We start from the raw sequence: 15776 nt of genomic DNA, 5'->3' as shown, positions 1-15776 counted from the left end.
ATGCTTGTGTGGTAGGCAATTCATTCTTAAATTGCACAGCTGTTATGCTGTGGTAGGCTCTAAGTGCACACAGCATCAACATCCATACTATATTTACTTAGTTTTCTACCCTTGAGTCTTTTACTCTTCTAGTTTTAAGGAAAATAAATAGATTTTTTTCTTTTGAATAATTTTTACTACTTAAAAAAAAACCCTGGTTTTGAATTTCTAAAATCTAATAAGATTAGATTTTTTTTTAGCACTTTCAGGAACAGTTTAGATGATACAAATGAGAAAATATTACTAGAGTGTTACATAACTTTACAGTTATTTTGGGGGAGAAATAAAGTTGTTGGATATTTGAAAAAGATATGGGAAATATTGATAAGTTCTTTTTATAAGGGTTAACATGAAGAATGCTTGTTCTGTTTGCTTTCCTGTTGAGTTTATTTAGTGCAATATCTGAAACCGCCCCTCCACCACCCCATGATTCACTGTTCTTTGATATCATACTGCGGTGTGGCACAGGTGTAGCATTTGATACCCCTTGCTGATAACTGGGAGGGATTTTTGTTTTCAATTTCATATTAACAGGGAACAGTTTCTAGAAATATTATCTGCCTTTCCTAAACCTGGAATTATTTTTGAAGTTAAACAGTTTCAACAACACGTTGTTATCATTTTCAGGTCTATATGAATTATACCCAAATGGTTTTCAGTGTCTTTTGAAATTCTGATTATCTAGGGGACTGTTTTTATTGATAACCTGTGTAGCCTATTAGGGGAGAAACAATGATTCTGACTCCATAAGGAGCTGCCTGGATCATCCTGTTATCAGGGCATAATTCACGCTCATATTTTCTTAGCAGTAAAATATCTTGGTGAGGAGATGTGAGGGGGTGGCATTATTAAAGATATGTGTGGACATGTTTTCATTTCTCTTGAGTATATACCTAGGAATGGGATTGCTAAGTCATATGGTAACTCTGTGTTTAACTTTTTGAGGAACTGCCAAACAGTTTTCCAAAGTGGTCACACCATTTTACATTCCCACCAGCAGTGTAGGAGAGTTTAATTTTCTTAGCATTCTTGGCAACACTTGTTATTGTCAGTCTTTTTGACTACAGCCACACCTCCGGTTATGAAGTAATATCTCATTTTGGTTTTGATTTACATTTCTCTGATAGCTAATGATACTGAGTATACAAATGCTTACTGGCCACTTGTATATCTTCTTTGGAGGAATGTTTATTTAAGTCTTTTGCCCATTTTTGATTGGGTTTTTTTCTTTTTATTATTGAGTTGTATTGACATTATTTTGTTATTATATTTTGCTATAATCTCTATGCTTGATTCTTTTTTTTTCTTTCTTTGATTATAATAAATAGTAGGAGCATTGATGTTTTTTCTTGCTTGTATTTTCTCCCTCCTTTGCAATCATCTCTTTTGTCCTCAAGATTTGATGCAGTTTGATGATAAAGGAAACAAGACCAATGTACCAGATAAAGAGCGGCAAATTGAGGCTCTTCAGTTGCTCTTCCTCATTCTCCCTCCACCCAATCGTAACTTGCTGAAGTTATTGCTTGATCTCCTGTACCAGACAGCAAAGAAACAAGACAAGAATAAGATGTCTGCCTATAACCTTGCCCTTATGTTTGCGCCCCATGTCTTGTGGCCAAAAAATGTAAGTGTTGAGGGGAAAAGGAAAGACTGCTTGGTTTTCTTGGGCTGGCCCTCGTCCTATGGCTGTACCTTGGTGAGGTTATCAAGGGTCCAAGGTCTAGTCTTCAGTTTTACAAGGTTAGGAACTTCCTTTATTAGTTCATTTAAGAGTTATTAAACCTGAGGGGGCCAATTCCTGTGAATCTTGCTTATAAGTCAATCTTCTTGACAAACCTGAATAGCACTTTATTAGTGGAAATTCTTAGTGGAAAATATATAGCTACTAAATAAACTAGAATACTGATTTTGGCTGGTCAATGTAAATTCCTTCTTAACATGAAAGCCTTCTTGGGAAATCAAATTGATTTCTGAAGATTGAATGGTATACATTTAGAATAGAGCTGTATGATCTTATAGGATAGTGTCACTGAGCTTTTAGATAAGATGACACAGAGAGCAATCCTGCCTTGTTGTAACTTTTCTATATCCTATAGATATACTCTCCTTAAATAAAGCTGAATATGCTTCTTATTACTGAGACCAGGGCCTTCTTAGTGACTTACACGAGAAGTACATTATCTAAAGGATTTTGAACTAATTCTTGGCCTGGAAGCACGTAGCTTCATATTCCTGTCCATTCATAAAATAGGTTTTACTGTATGACGGAATTAGGAGTCAGGATAACTGGGTTGGAAGCTGCAAACCCTCTGTTAACTGTGTCCTTTCCTCTTTCTATGTGTAGGCTCCTCCTCTGTAAGCTGGGCATAATAGCACTTTTCCCACTTACCTGACCAAGATTGTTGGGAAGATAATAGAAATAGATGGGATATAGTGACTTATAAAAGATTTGGGGGATTATAGGAAATGAGAAAAGGAAGATAAAGGAGAGAGGTTGTGTGAGACGTTTTGCCTAACAAGCAACTAGTGAAAAAATAATATAAAGCTCTGGGCCAGGAAGAGCTTCTGCCCAGAGAAAGATTGATGAGGAGGAGGTGTGTGAGAAGAACAAGACATACTGACAATTGTCCATCTTAAGGAGATAAAGCCTCATAGTGAAAGAATTTTAGAACCAGCTCACTGAGACTGAAAAGGAGCGAGTGATCTATGACTGTAAAGAGAAGCATTGACTGTAAAGAGAAGCCTGTGAGAGAGGTCTTAGTATAAGCAAACATTAAGTAACAAAGATACAGGTTGAGGATGCGGGCTTTGGGATAGTAGATATGCTGAAGTGCTTAAAAAAAAGGCAGGGGAAACAGGAGAAGGTAATCAGTGACCATCTGACTGTGTTTTTAAGAAACGGATGTCACCTCTGGTATCAATTAGTAGTGACAGTTCTCTTTCGTCTTTGGAGAAACTGTAGTTTCTCTGGAGAGCAATGTCCTTGGTGATTGGTACAGATTCTATTCTTCTTTCCCCTTTTCCCAGGGTAGGTCTTCTTTAGCAACTCTGCATGTATGTCTGATTCTCAGGCAGAATTAGGAAATGAAGATTGGTTCTCAAGGATTTCTTGGTCACTTCAGGGACACATGGTTCTTCCTAGATTATATCATCTCCAGTGGAAACCTGCTGAACCAAAAAACCTTTCCAGAATTAAATGTTGTATTAGAGTCAGCTTTCTTGGGGATAGAAACTATCATATGTTTGAAAGAATTAGCTTACTGATAAGTAAATGGGAATATCTGCCTTCTACCTCCCAGCTTTTCATCTCCCTTTTTTGGTTTCTTTTGCTCTGAATAGGTCACTGCAAATGACCTTCAAGAGAATATCACAAAGTTAAACAATGGGATGACTTTTATGATTAAACACTCTCAGAAACTTTTTAAGGTAGGTAACAAATGGGATTTGGGTAGTGACAGGACAAGGAGGATGGAACAAGGTGGGATCCTGAGAGGGCTCTAAAGATGACTAGATAAGAAAGGCCCTGCCTGGAACTGGAAACCAGATCGGACAGTGGTAAAACTCAGAGGGAACAACTAAGGTGGGGAAGAATATGGAGGTACCTAGAAGCTGAGTAGGGCTCTGCCCCCTGGGTAATTGGCTCCACGCCCGAGTCATCCTTCCTTTTTCATGAAAGACAGCAGATGTTGGAAGCAGAGTACTTTTATCCTGTCTGCTTCCTGCCAGTAGAATTTTGACAGCCTCCTTTCATCTTGTATTTATTGTCCTTTTTAGTACAAACTAGCAGTGTGTCTGTCAACATGATTTTCTCAATAACTTAGTGGGTCTCTGTGGATTTTAGTGGGATTCACTCAGTTAGAAGATAAATTTAAAGATAAACCCGTCTCTTCCTTGGACTCTTGCTGAGAAGGCTGAGGGACAATACCTTTAAGCTTCCTAGATGGCCTCTGGTTGTATTGAGAGGATCTGGTAGGCATACCTTTTACTCTTTGAAAGGGCCCTTTGTGTAACTGAATATTCTGACCTTTTGATGTTTCTAAGATTTTTAGCAAAAAGTTGCATAGTCACATCCTTGGCCTTTTCTTTAGAGTGTACTTTCCTGATGGTGAATTTCTTAATTTTAGCGTCTTTTGCCATCTGGAAAGACTGAGAATTTTTAAGACCACTCAGTTCTGGTTCCTTTTTTTGTCTTCCTTCAATTAAAAAAAAAAATTGTGGTAAAATACATATGACAACATTTACTATATGTGTACAGGCCAGTGGCATTAATTACATTCATATTATTATGTAAACCATCACCACCATCCATCGCCAGAACTCTTTTCATCTTGCAAAACTGAAATGCTATACCCATTAAACATAACTCCCCATTCATCCCTCCCCCTTGGCCCTGGCAACCACCATTCTACTTTCTGTCTCTATGATTTTGACCACTTTAAGTACATCATAAAAGTGGAATCAATCAATTTTAGTGATTGGCTTATTTCCGTTAGCATAATGTCTTCAAGGTTCATCTATGTTGTAGCATTTGTCAGAATTTCCTTCCTTTTTAAGGCTGACATTTCATTCACTGTATATACCACATTTTGCTTATCCATTCATCTGTTGAGAACACTTGGGTTGCCTCCACATTTAGTTCTTGTGAATAATGCTTCTCTGAACATGGACATACAATATGTCTTCTAGACTCTGTTTTTAATTCTTTTGGGTATATAGTTGGCTCCCTGTATCTGTGGGTTCCCCATCCACAGATTCAACAAATGGCAGATTAAAAATATTTGGAAAAAAAATTCTAGAAAGTTCCAAAAAGCAAAACTTGCATTTGCTGCACACCAGCAACTATTTTTATATCACTTACATTGTATTTACAACTATTTACATAGCATTTACGTTGTATTAGGTATTATAAGTAATCTACAGATGATTTAAAGTATACAGGAAGATGTGTATAGGTTATATGCAAATACTGTGCCATTTTATATAAGGGACTTGAGTATCTGTGGATTTTGGTATCCATGGGGAAATCCTGGAACCAGTAACCTTGGATCCTGAGGTATGACTCTATACCCAGAAGTGGAATTGCTGGATCATATGGTAATTCTAACAGAACTGCCATACTGTTTTCCATAGTTGCTGCACCATTTTACCTTCTCACCAACAAGGCACAAGGGTTCCCATTACTTTGCATCCTCACCAACACTTGTTATTTTGTTTTGGGGATTTTTTTGATGATAGCTGTGTTAATGGTTGTGAGGTGGTAACTCATTGTAGTTTCAATTTGCATTTTCCTAATGATTAGTGATGTGATGTTGAACATCTTTTCATGTGCTTATTGCTTATTTGCATATCTTCTTTGGAGAAATGTCTATTCAAGTCCTTTGCCCGTGTGGGATTGAACCCAGGCCACAGCAGTGAAAGCACCAAGTCCTAACCACTGGACCAACAGGGAATTCCCACCCATTTTTGAACTGGGTTGTTTGCTTTTTTGTTATTGAGTTGCAGGTGTTCTTTATATAGTCTAGATATTAATCCCTTATCAGATTTATGATGTGCAAATACTTCCTCCCATTCTGTGGATTGCCTTTTACTCTGTTGACAGTGTCTTGCTGCACAAAATTTAAAAATTTTTATGAAGTCCCATTTGTCTATTTTTTTCTTTTGCTGCCTATGCCTTTGGTGTCATATGCAAGAAATCATTGCCAAATCCAATGCTGTGAAGCCTTTGCCCTTTACTTTCTTTTAAGAGTTTTATTGTTTTACATCTTACATTTATCTATTCTGGGTAATTTTTGTATATGGTATTAGGTAGTGGTCCAACTTCATCCTTTTGCATGTGGATATCCAGTTTTCCCAGCATCATTTGTTGAAAAAACTGTCCTTTCCCCATTGAATAGTCTTGTTACTCTTGTTGAAAATCCATATATTTGAGGGTCTATCTCTGGACTCTATTCTATTCAGTTGGTCTATATGTTTGTCTTTATGCCAGTACCATACTGTTTTGATTACTGTAGCTTTGTAGTAAGTTTTGAAATAAGAAATGTGAGTCCTCTAGTATTGTTCTTTTTCAAGATTGTTTTAGCTATTTGGGGTCCCTTGAGATTCCATATGAATTTTAGGATGGATTTTTCTATTTCCTTTTTTTTTAATATAAATTTATTTATGTATTTATTTATTTTTGGCTGCGTTGGGTCTTTGTTGCTCTGTGTGGGCTTTCTCTAGTTGTGGCGAGCGGGGGCTACTCTTCGTTGCGGTGCGTGGGCTTCTCATTGCGGTGGCTTCTCTTGTTGCAGAGCACAGGCTCTAGGTGCTCGGGCTTCAGTAGTTGTGACATGTGGGCTCCTTAGTTGTGGCTTGCGGGCTCTAGAGCGCAGGTTCAGTAGTTGTGGTACATGGGCTTAGTTGCTCCGTGGCATGTGGGATCTTCCGGGACCAGGGCTCGAACACATGTCCCCTGCATTGGCAGGCGGATTCTTAACTACTGTGCCACCAGGGAAGTCCTGATTTTTCTATTTCTACAGAAACTGTCGTTGGGATTTTGATAGGGATTGCAGTAGATTATTTTGGGTAGTATTGACATTTTAACAGTATTAAGTCTTCCAATCCATGAACAGGGGATGTCTTTCCATTTATTTATGTTGACTTTAATTTTTTTCATCAATGTTTTGTAGTTTTCATTGTACAAATCTTTCATCTCCTTGGTTAAGTTAATTCCTAAGTATTTTATTCTTTTTGATGCTATTGTAAATGGAATTGTTTTCTTAATTTCCTTTTTGGATTGTTCATTGTTAGTGTATAGAAATACAACTGATTTTTGTGTGTTGACTTTGTATCCTGCTACTTTGCTGAATTTGTTTATCAGTTCTAACAATTTTTCTTTGAAATCTTTAGAGTTTTCTACATAAAAGATCATATCATCTATGAACAGAGATAATGTTACTCCTTTCCAATTTGGCTGTCTTTTATTTCTTTTTCTTGCCTAATTGGCAAAACTTGCCTCTGGCTAGTTTTGGTTCCTTTTTGTTTAACATAGTTTTTCCTTCAATTTGTCTCTCTTCTTACTTTATAGTAGCTTGATTCTGCAAGGCCAACAGGAGAGTCTCTCTAGTACGTGCTAACAAGATTCAGATGAAGATATATTTTATATATATCTTATATATAATGCATATTTTATATACATAATGTATTATAAGTGTATATATCATAATTTAATCACAGTTGTGCCATCCCATCACTTTAGCCATATTATATAACCTGATCATCACAGGAGCAGCATTCAGTCACCAATATTCTGTTGGTTAGAAACAAGTCACAAGTCCATTCACACTCAGGAAGAGGGAATTATGCAGAATGTGAACATGGAGGCCACCCTAGGATTTATCCACTACAGGATGGCAAGTGATCCAAAGTCCAGAGTTTAGAAATGACAGATCAGAATCTTTGATTTAGTAGGCTGTAAAACAAAGGGTCAGGGCTGTATCCGGGGCTTAGGTGCCAAAGTCAAAGATTATGGTCAATTAGAAGTCAAGATCTAGGTAAGTGGATTAGAGCAGTAGGTGTAGGACAACAGGAGAAAGAATGGTTTTTAATGATGCACAAAGATCTTTCAAACCAGTTCTTTATATACTTCTCATTTAGGGGAAGAACTAGTTCCAAACCATGGATTTATAGGAATAAGTTGAGAGGAGTTGTGTGTACGGAGAGTACAGTTAACTGACAGTAGTTGTGAATCAAGATGGGGAATTTCTAGGTGCAGTTCCTAATAGAACTCTCCTTCTGTTGAGTTCTCTTGTTACCACTGATATGGGATTAACTTTTCATAGCCCACCACTCACAAGTTGAAAGAGAGGTGGTTTCTCAGAGATCTCATTGCACCTCATGGTTTCTAGCTTTTCCACCTTCTGATCTGTTTACCTGTAGAGCCCATTCTCTCTTGCCCATTGTCCAGTACAATTCAAATATACAATGAAGTTGTACCTCACTGTGAAGAATTTTTTTAAAGTGACTTAAAACAACACAAATTTATTATCTTACAGTTCTGTAGGTCAGAAGTCTGACATGAGTCTCACTGGGCTAAAATTAAGGTGTTGGCAGGGATGCAGTCCTTTCTGGATGTTCTAGGGGAAAATCTGTTTACTTGCCTTTTCCAGCTTCTAGAGGTTGCCCACATTCCTTGGTTCATAGTCCCCTTCCTCCATCTTCAAGGCTAGCAATGTTGTATCTCTCTGATCCTTCTTCCATAGTGGTTTCCTTCTAATCACAGCTGGGAAAGGTTCTCTGCTTCTAAGGACCCATGTGATTATAGTGGAACTGCCTGGATAGCCTAGGATACTCTCCCCATTGCAAGGTCTTTAACTTAATCACACCAGCAAAGTCCCTTTTACTATGTCAGATAACATATCACTGTGGAGGACCTTGAGAATACAGATTGTACAAACCTTAGAGATAAAACATGAGTATAGTCTCCTAGATGTAATTTGGCTTGGTACAAGTTCTAATTATTAGATTCTTTCGGACATTCTCTATTTTTACTCTTCCTTTCTCTTCCATAGATCCCTCTTTTAGCTCCTCATCCTTGGGGTTTTGATTCTTATTTGCTATTTACCTTTGTTTCCAGGCTAGTGTGAGCACTCTTTGAGCCTCTGTTTATCTCTAAAGGAGACAAAGAATGTCTTTTTTTTTTTTTTTTTGAGATTTATTTTAGTCTCAGGACTTTTCTCTTTGGATTTGAATCAGAACCATTGTCCTTGTGGGCATCTGCTTCACCACTTTGGCTGAGTAGGTTCTTCCCTGAGCTGTTCCTGGATGAAAAATGGTTGATTGTTCTGTGTGCTCTATACTTATTCTGAGGTCCTACTTTACCCCAGATTTGTTCTTCTTGTGCTTTGTTGTCTTCCTTTTTATTTTAATAAATTAAAAAAAAATTATTCATTTATTTATTTAGGCCGCGCCGGGTCTTAGTTGCAGCACTCAGGATCTTCATTGCCGCGTGTGGAATCTTTTAGTTGCGGCATGCGGGCTTCTTAGTTGCGGTGTGTGGGCTTCTTAGTTGTAGCATGCGGACTCTTAGTTGCGGCATGCATGCAGGATCTAGTTCCCTGACCAGGGATCAAACCTGGGCCCCCTGCACTGGGAGAGCGGAGTCTTACCCACTGGACCACCAGGGAAGTCCCTTTGTTGTCTTTTTCTTGTTCTCAGGCTTCCTTGGGTGGACGGTTTACCTCCTAATCCTCAGATTCTATGTTGCCTCATTCTGTGTTCTTTGAATTTTGTTTCTCTAAAATTATTCCTAACTATTTATAGCTCTGTCCTCTACTATTATCAGTCCATCTGACCTAGTCTGGTTTTCTCTCTTTTCAATAGGAGTCACCACATCTTTTCCTAGGGAATTATGATGTATATACAGTTGAGGCCAATTCCCATTTTATCTGGGAAGTCCTATGAACTGTACAATACCTCAGACCCTCAGATTTTCATTTAAACCTGTCTGCTTCTGGCTCCCTTTCTGAGTATCCCTTCAGCTCATAGTATCTTTTTGGGGCCGAGGTTTTTGTTTCGTTTTGTTTTTAAATGAAGTTATAGAATAGGTGATGTGGGCTGTCATATTCTTGTTTGGAGGAAATTTCCTTTGGCTCTGCTTTATAATTTACCAAGGTAAAAATTAAACTATAGATAACATAATGTCTTTGCCATGAGACTCTTTTTTGAAAATTTCATTGTGAAGTTTTTCAAATATAGAGAAAAGTTGAAAGATTGAAACAAATAACTCTCAGATCCAACACATGTCACCATTTGCCATATTTGCTTTATCTCTCTCTCTCTATGTATATATGTATATTTTTAAAAATTAATTAGTTAATTTATTGATTGATTGATTTTTGGCTGCGTTGGGTCTTCGTTGCTACGCGCAGGCTTTCTCTAGTTGCGGCGAGTGGGGGCTGCTCTTCATTGCAGTGCACAGGCTCCTCATTGCGGTGGCTTCTCTTGTTGCGGAACATGGGCTCTAGGCACGCGGGCTCAGTAGTTGTGGCTCACGGGCTCTAGAGTGTAGGCTTAGTAGTTGTGGTGCACAGGCTTAGTTGCTCCGTGGCATGTGGGATCCTCCCGGGCCAGGGCTCAAACTGCACCACCAGGGAAGTCCTCTATATATTCATGCTTTCTTTTTTTTTTTCTTTTTTTGCCTGAACCACTGACACCATGATATTTTGTCCTTTAATACTTAAGCATGCATCTCCTAAGAATACGAATATTCTCCTAATAGTCACAGTATTGTTATCACATCTAAGAAGATTTACAAGAATTTCATATCAGCTAATATTCAGTTCATATTTAAATTTCCCAGTTGTCCTAAGAATGTATTTCATAGCTGCTTTTTTAAAAAACATAAACTTGGACTTCCCTGGTGGCGCAGTGGTTAAGAATCCACCCGCCAATGCAGGGGACACGGGTTTGAGCCCTGGTCCAGTAAGATCCCACACGCCGCAGAGCAACTAAGCCCGTGTGCCACAACTACTGAGGCTGCACTCTAGAGCCTGCAAGCCACAACTACTGAGCCTGTGTGCCACAATTACTGAAGCCCGCGCACCGAGAGCCCGTGCTCCACAACAAGAGAAGCCATAGCATTGAGAAGCTCACGCACTGCAACAAAAAGTAGCCGCTGCTCGCCGCAACTAGAGAAAGCCCACGCGCCGCAACTAGAGAAAGCCTGTGCACAGCAACAAAGACCCAATGCAGCCAAAATAAATAAATAAATAAATAAATAAATAAATTTATTTAAAAAAATATAAAAAACATAAACTTGACATATATACACTACCAAATATAAAATAGATAGCTAGTGGGAAGCAGCCGCATAGCACAGGGAGACCGGCTCGGTGCTTTGTGACTACCTAGAGGGGTGGGATAGGGAGAGTGGGAGGGAGACGCAAGAGGGAGGGGATATGGAGATATATGGATACATATAGCTGATTTACTTTGTTGTACAGCAGAAACTAACACACCATTGTAAAGCAATTATACTCCAATAAAGATGTAAAAAAACAAAACAAAACATAAACTGATCAAGGCTTATGTATTGCTTTTGATTATTATGTCACTTTTAATCTGGAATAATCACTACCCTTTATCTTCATGTCATTGATTTGTTGAAGCATTCAGGCCTATTGTGTTGTAGAGTATTCCACATTTTAAATTTGTCTTACTGTTTTTTCAAGGTTATTTAACTTGTTCCTTTATCCCTTTCTATGTAGTTCCTCTAAACCACAAGTTAGGTTTAGAGGCTTGATTAGATTCAGGTTAAGCATTTTTGGCAAAGATTCATAGGTGATGTTTGTATACATCATATTGCATCACATTAGGAGGCACAGAATGTAGATTGTCTTACTCTCAGTAATGCTAATTTTGCTACTTGCCACATGTCTCAATTATAAAGGTACATTTTCCCCTTTGCAAGTAGTAAGTAACCTGCAGGGCAATTACCTAATATAATGGTTTAGCATCCACTGATAATCCTGCTGGACAGTATAACTATATTGTGTATCACAAAACAGTGATTTTCTAATTATATCATTAATCTTTATTAGCTGACTTTCTTCTTTGGAGAAGAGCTTTCCTTCTCTCTCTTAGTCTCTTTTATTATGAGTCTCTGTAGACTCGTGGATTTTTAGTTATTCAAAGTGTTAATCAATTTCAGTTGTTAATTTTGATATTCAAATTGTACCAAATTTGGCCTGTGATAGCCCTTGTAAGCTGCTTCCTGCTGTGTCTTTTTGACAGGACTCCATTAGTCTTTGAGTGTTTCCATCCTGGCATAAATGTCCCCAGCTTACTTTGTACTTGCTCTGCCCTGGGCCTGGAATCAATTATTTTCTTCAAGGAGCCCTAGTTTCTTCCACTGACACTGGGTATACATACTGATTGTTTCTTGGGTGTCATTGCTTCTAGGCTCTTTGAGGGCAAGGAAGTAGAATTAAAATTTTTTTAAAAAGAAATCATTAGTTCATATTAGTATTTCCAATTCAGATTTAACATTACAGAGCTTTTTCTTGACTTCTTTTACTTTATATTTATATAAATGTAAATTTTTACATTGCAAATTCCAGATTTTAATAGCATTTATATATGTTAGTTGCTTTATCCTACAATATAATAAATTAATTTCAAAATAATACAACTATTACTACTAACAATAAACGTCTGTAAATCTGTTGATGGAAGTTTAGGATTTCCTTACAGTTCCTTTTCCCTTGAATATATCTCACTAAGGTTGTATAGTCAGAATACAGTTTTCAAAAGTTAGGTGGAATAATTCCTTTCTCTGTGCTTATGTTATCATTTAAAAAAAAAATTATTATTTGGCTGTGCCAGATCTTAGTTATGACACGCGGGAACTTCATTGCGGCATGCGGGATCTTTAGTTGCAGCATGCGAGATCTTTAATTGCGGCACGCGAACTCTTAGTTTCGGCATGTGGGATCTAGTTCGCTGACCAGGGATTGAACCTGGCCCCCTGCATTGGGAGCATGGCGTCTTAGCCACTGGACCACCAGGGAAGTCCCTTTTTTTAATTTTTCAATTTGATATACAGATATATTTTTTGTTGTTGTTGTACAGGTTTAGGGTTTGCCTCTTTTCCTTTTGGATTTAATTTTATTTTTTGAACCTGTGGTATATTTATATGGTTCAAAAGTCAAAACTACACAAAAAGGTATATTTAGAGAAATTTCAGTCCTTTCCCTAACCATTTTCATTGTTTTCTGGTTTATTCTCTTAGTGTTTTCTTTGTGTTTCTTTTTGTAAAAACAAATTATTGTGTATATGTGTGTATATTTTTATTTCCTCTTCTTTCTTACACAAGTGCTCTATACACTGCTCTGTAACTTTTCTCACTCAACAGCAGATCCTGGAAATCACTCATACCAGTTTGTAAAGTGTTTCTTCCCTCCCTCCCTTCTCTCATTTTTAATGACTGCATAGCACTGTGTTGTATGGATGTATAAAAGTTTATTTAACCATCCTTCTATTAATAGATATTTCGGTTGTGTGTAATATTTTGATTAATCTTATCCAAGTATGTTTTGTATTTCTGGAGTAATATCTTCAGGATAGATTTTCAGAAGTGAAATTTTTTGTTTAAAGGGTAATTGAAAATATAATTTTTTTAGATGCTGCCAAATTCTCTTTCATAGTGGTTGCATTATTTACACTTCTACTAGGACTGTATCAGGATACTTATCACAGGATTCCGGGTAATATACCAATAAGCTAAATTCCTCCTTGTCTGTTGTTACTCCATAGTAATTCTAAATGGTATTTTCTATACAGTGATTCTAAAATGTGATTTAGGGACCACTTGAAATTTGTAAGGATTTGGGGGTAGTTTTTGTCAAATATAAACATTACTACAAATGTCTGTTCTGGCTCATTTGAGAAAAATTATATATATACACACACATATGCCATATATGATTTTTGAAACTACAGTAGTGTCTTTTCATAGTTTTCCTGTTGGATTGTTGAGCTATCTTTTTGGTGGCAAGAGAAAGGAAACTATGAAATAGGGTATTTTGAGGATCTTTTGTTTTTCCAGAGTAATCTGCCAGTCAGATCATTTTAAGAACCACTGTCCTTATGACCTGAAAGAATTTTAGATTCTGCTAACCATTTGTTCTTGTTTTTCTTTTATATCCTGCCCAGGCTCCTGCTTATATTCGGGAATGTGCCAGATTGCACTATTTGGGTTCCAGAACGCAAGCATCAAAGGTAAGAATAGGAGATTGCTCTTAGCCCAAACAAGGAGAGAGCTAGTTAAGATTAGTGGAGTTTTAAAACAATGTATGAAATCAAAGTAAAGACATAAGAAAATAAAATGTGTTATAGTTGAAAAAAAGTCTGTAAATAGCAAATGTATTAAATATTTTTAGTTATGAAAGTACAGTTTTATGTAATACATTCTTCTTTCAAGTTTGGTGGTAAGGTAACAAACACTCTGAAATGTCTGAAAGACTTGAGACCTTATGAGCTTAGAAAGCAAATGTGTGACGCTTATTAACAAGATTACATGATTATTGAGTTTTAAAAGTGAGAAGTTTAAAAAAATCACAAGCACTTTTTGATGATTTTTTTTAGTCTGTCTTGATTAGAAACTTAAGCTGTCATCTTATGCTTCTTTTTCTGCTCCTGTTGGTTTCTACCTCTCATTCAGCAAATATTTGGTGTGACCAGGAAAACAGTATTTTATTTCAGCTAGTTTAACTGGAGTATGGTTTTTCTTAGAGAGTTGTTTTTGTTCCTCTACCACTGCTGTGTAGTTATCACATATTGTCATGTGAGCACCAGCCAAGAACCAGTGTACTTGGTCTCTAAGATGGGTCTGTCACTTTAGTATCTAGATGATTTTAAACTTATAGGTTAACTTCAATTTCTTCTTCAATGAAATGGGAATAATGATACTTTCACTGCTTAACTCATAGGATACCAGTGAGAATTACATGAGATTAAAAGATGCTCTGAAAACTGGACTATTATATAAATATAATTTTTGGTGACAATATTCTAAATGAATTTAGGTTTTCTGCGCAGGTCATGGGAGTGGGCTGTTGATATAGTCTATAATTGTAGGTTTCTCTTTATCTGATGATAGTATTTAGATTTTTCTTGTTCCTACATGTAAGAGTATACCATGTTTCCCACATCTCCCCTTTTTTTGTTCCAGTGTGGTGGGAATCTGGAAACAAAGCTGGCAGGATATATTAATTCACTTTTCTTTTAAATTTTCCATAGGATGATCTTGATCTGATAGCTTCGTGTCATACCAGCTCCTTCCAAGTGACAAGATCTCAGAAATGGAACCGGCGAGATTCCTGCCTTCATCAGGAGGAGACCCAGCAGCGTACGGGAGAGGCACTAAGAGAATTGTTCCAACATGTTCACAATATGCCAGAGTCGGCAAAGAAGAAACACCTTATCAGACAGGTGCCGAAGGCAGGGAGATAGTGACGGGGCTTTAGGAATGTGATTTTTGCTTGTAGAATCACTAGGGAATATTATTAAGAATTTCATTTAATTTTTGTCTCTTACTGGTCCAAGCTTTGGTTTAGCCAAGAAAGAGAACTTGTCTATGGAACCTCAGTGGTGATCTCTGTACTATTGCCCCACTAGAGAAAGGGGTGGAGGCTCTTGGATTTCCAGAGTAAACAGAAGGATCCAATGTGGTTAGTTTCTCTAATTTGGTCATGTATGACATTTAAACCCTTCATATTTTCTTGGCAAATAACTTAATCTTGCTGACTTTCAATTTTCTTGTTTGTAAAATGGTGATTGTAATGCCCATGTTTCGTGGTTGTAAAGATTAGAAAGAATCTATGTAAAGTGGCTGCCATAGCAGAGAAAAAGTGGTAGTTCTTACTAGTGAGTTGTTTGCAGTTAGAAAACACTAAATCAAGGGCCTAGTGTGATACTAGAAATAGGAATTCTAGTGGCAGAGTTTGTTTTTTTTGGAGCTATGGGAGCAAAATTAGGTCTCTCATTTGCTATCTTGAGACTCAAAGTATAGCCTGAGTAAATATTGATGACTTGGTTAGTTTCTTTCTCAGGAAATTTATTTTGTCTCAGCCCCTCTTGAATTTTAGCTAAACAGGCAAGGTCAGCCTCTTGACTTCTTCTTTTTCTTTTTTTTAAAGGATACCTTTAATTTATTTTATTTTATTTTTTAGCTGTGTTGGGTCTTCATTTCCGTGCAA

At 37.2% G+C, this 15776-nt stretch overlaps 1 protein-coding gene across 8 annotated transcripts in view; it reads left to right on the top strand.

Moving 5' to 3' along the window:
• ARHGAP19 (Rho GTPase activating protein 19) overlaps positions 1–15776 on the top strand; it is an 82313-nt gene that overhangs the window by 50496 nt on the left and 16041 nt on the right. For all 8 annotated transcript variants that reach the window (XM_082406538.1, XM_082406537.1, XM_082406541.1 and 5 more), the window contains 4 exons: positions 1437–1663; positions 3379–3465; positions 13732–13797; positions 14818–15009. In XM_082406538.1, coding sequence (XP_082262664.1) covers positions 1437–1663; positions 3379–3465; positions 13732–13797; positions 14818–15009 — 572 coding nt within the window. The remainder of the gene's footprint in view (positions 1–1436; positions 1664–3378; positions 3466–13731; positions 13798–14817; positions 15010–15776) is intronic.

The sequence above is a fragment of the Balaenoptera borealis genome, assembly GCF_965194805.1.
Source record: "Balaenoptera borealis genome assembly, chromosome: 10".
Classification (NCBI taxonomy): Eukaryota; Metazoa; Chordata; class Mammalia; order Artiodactyla; family Balaenopteridae; genus Balaenoptera; species Balaenoptera borealis.
Note: the sequence above shows the minus strand (reverse complement) of the source record. Positions and strands in the feature narration are given on the sequence as shown.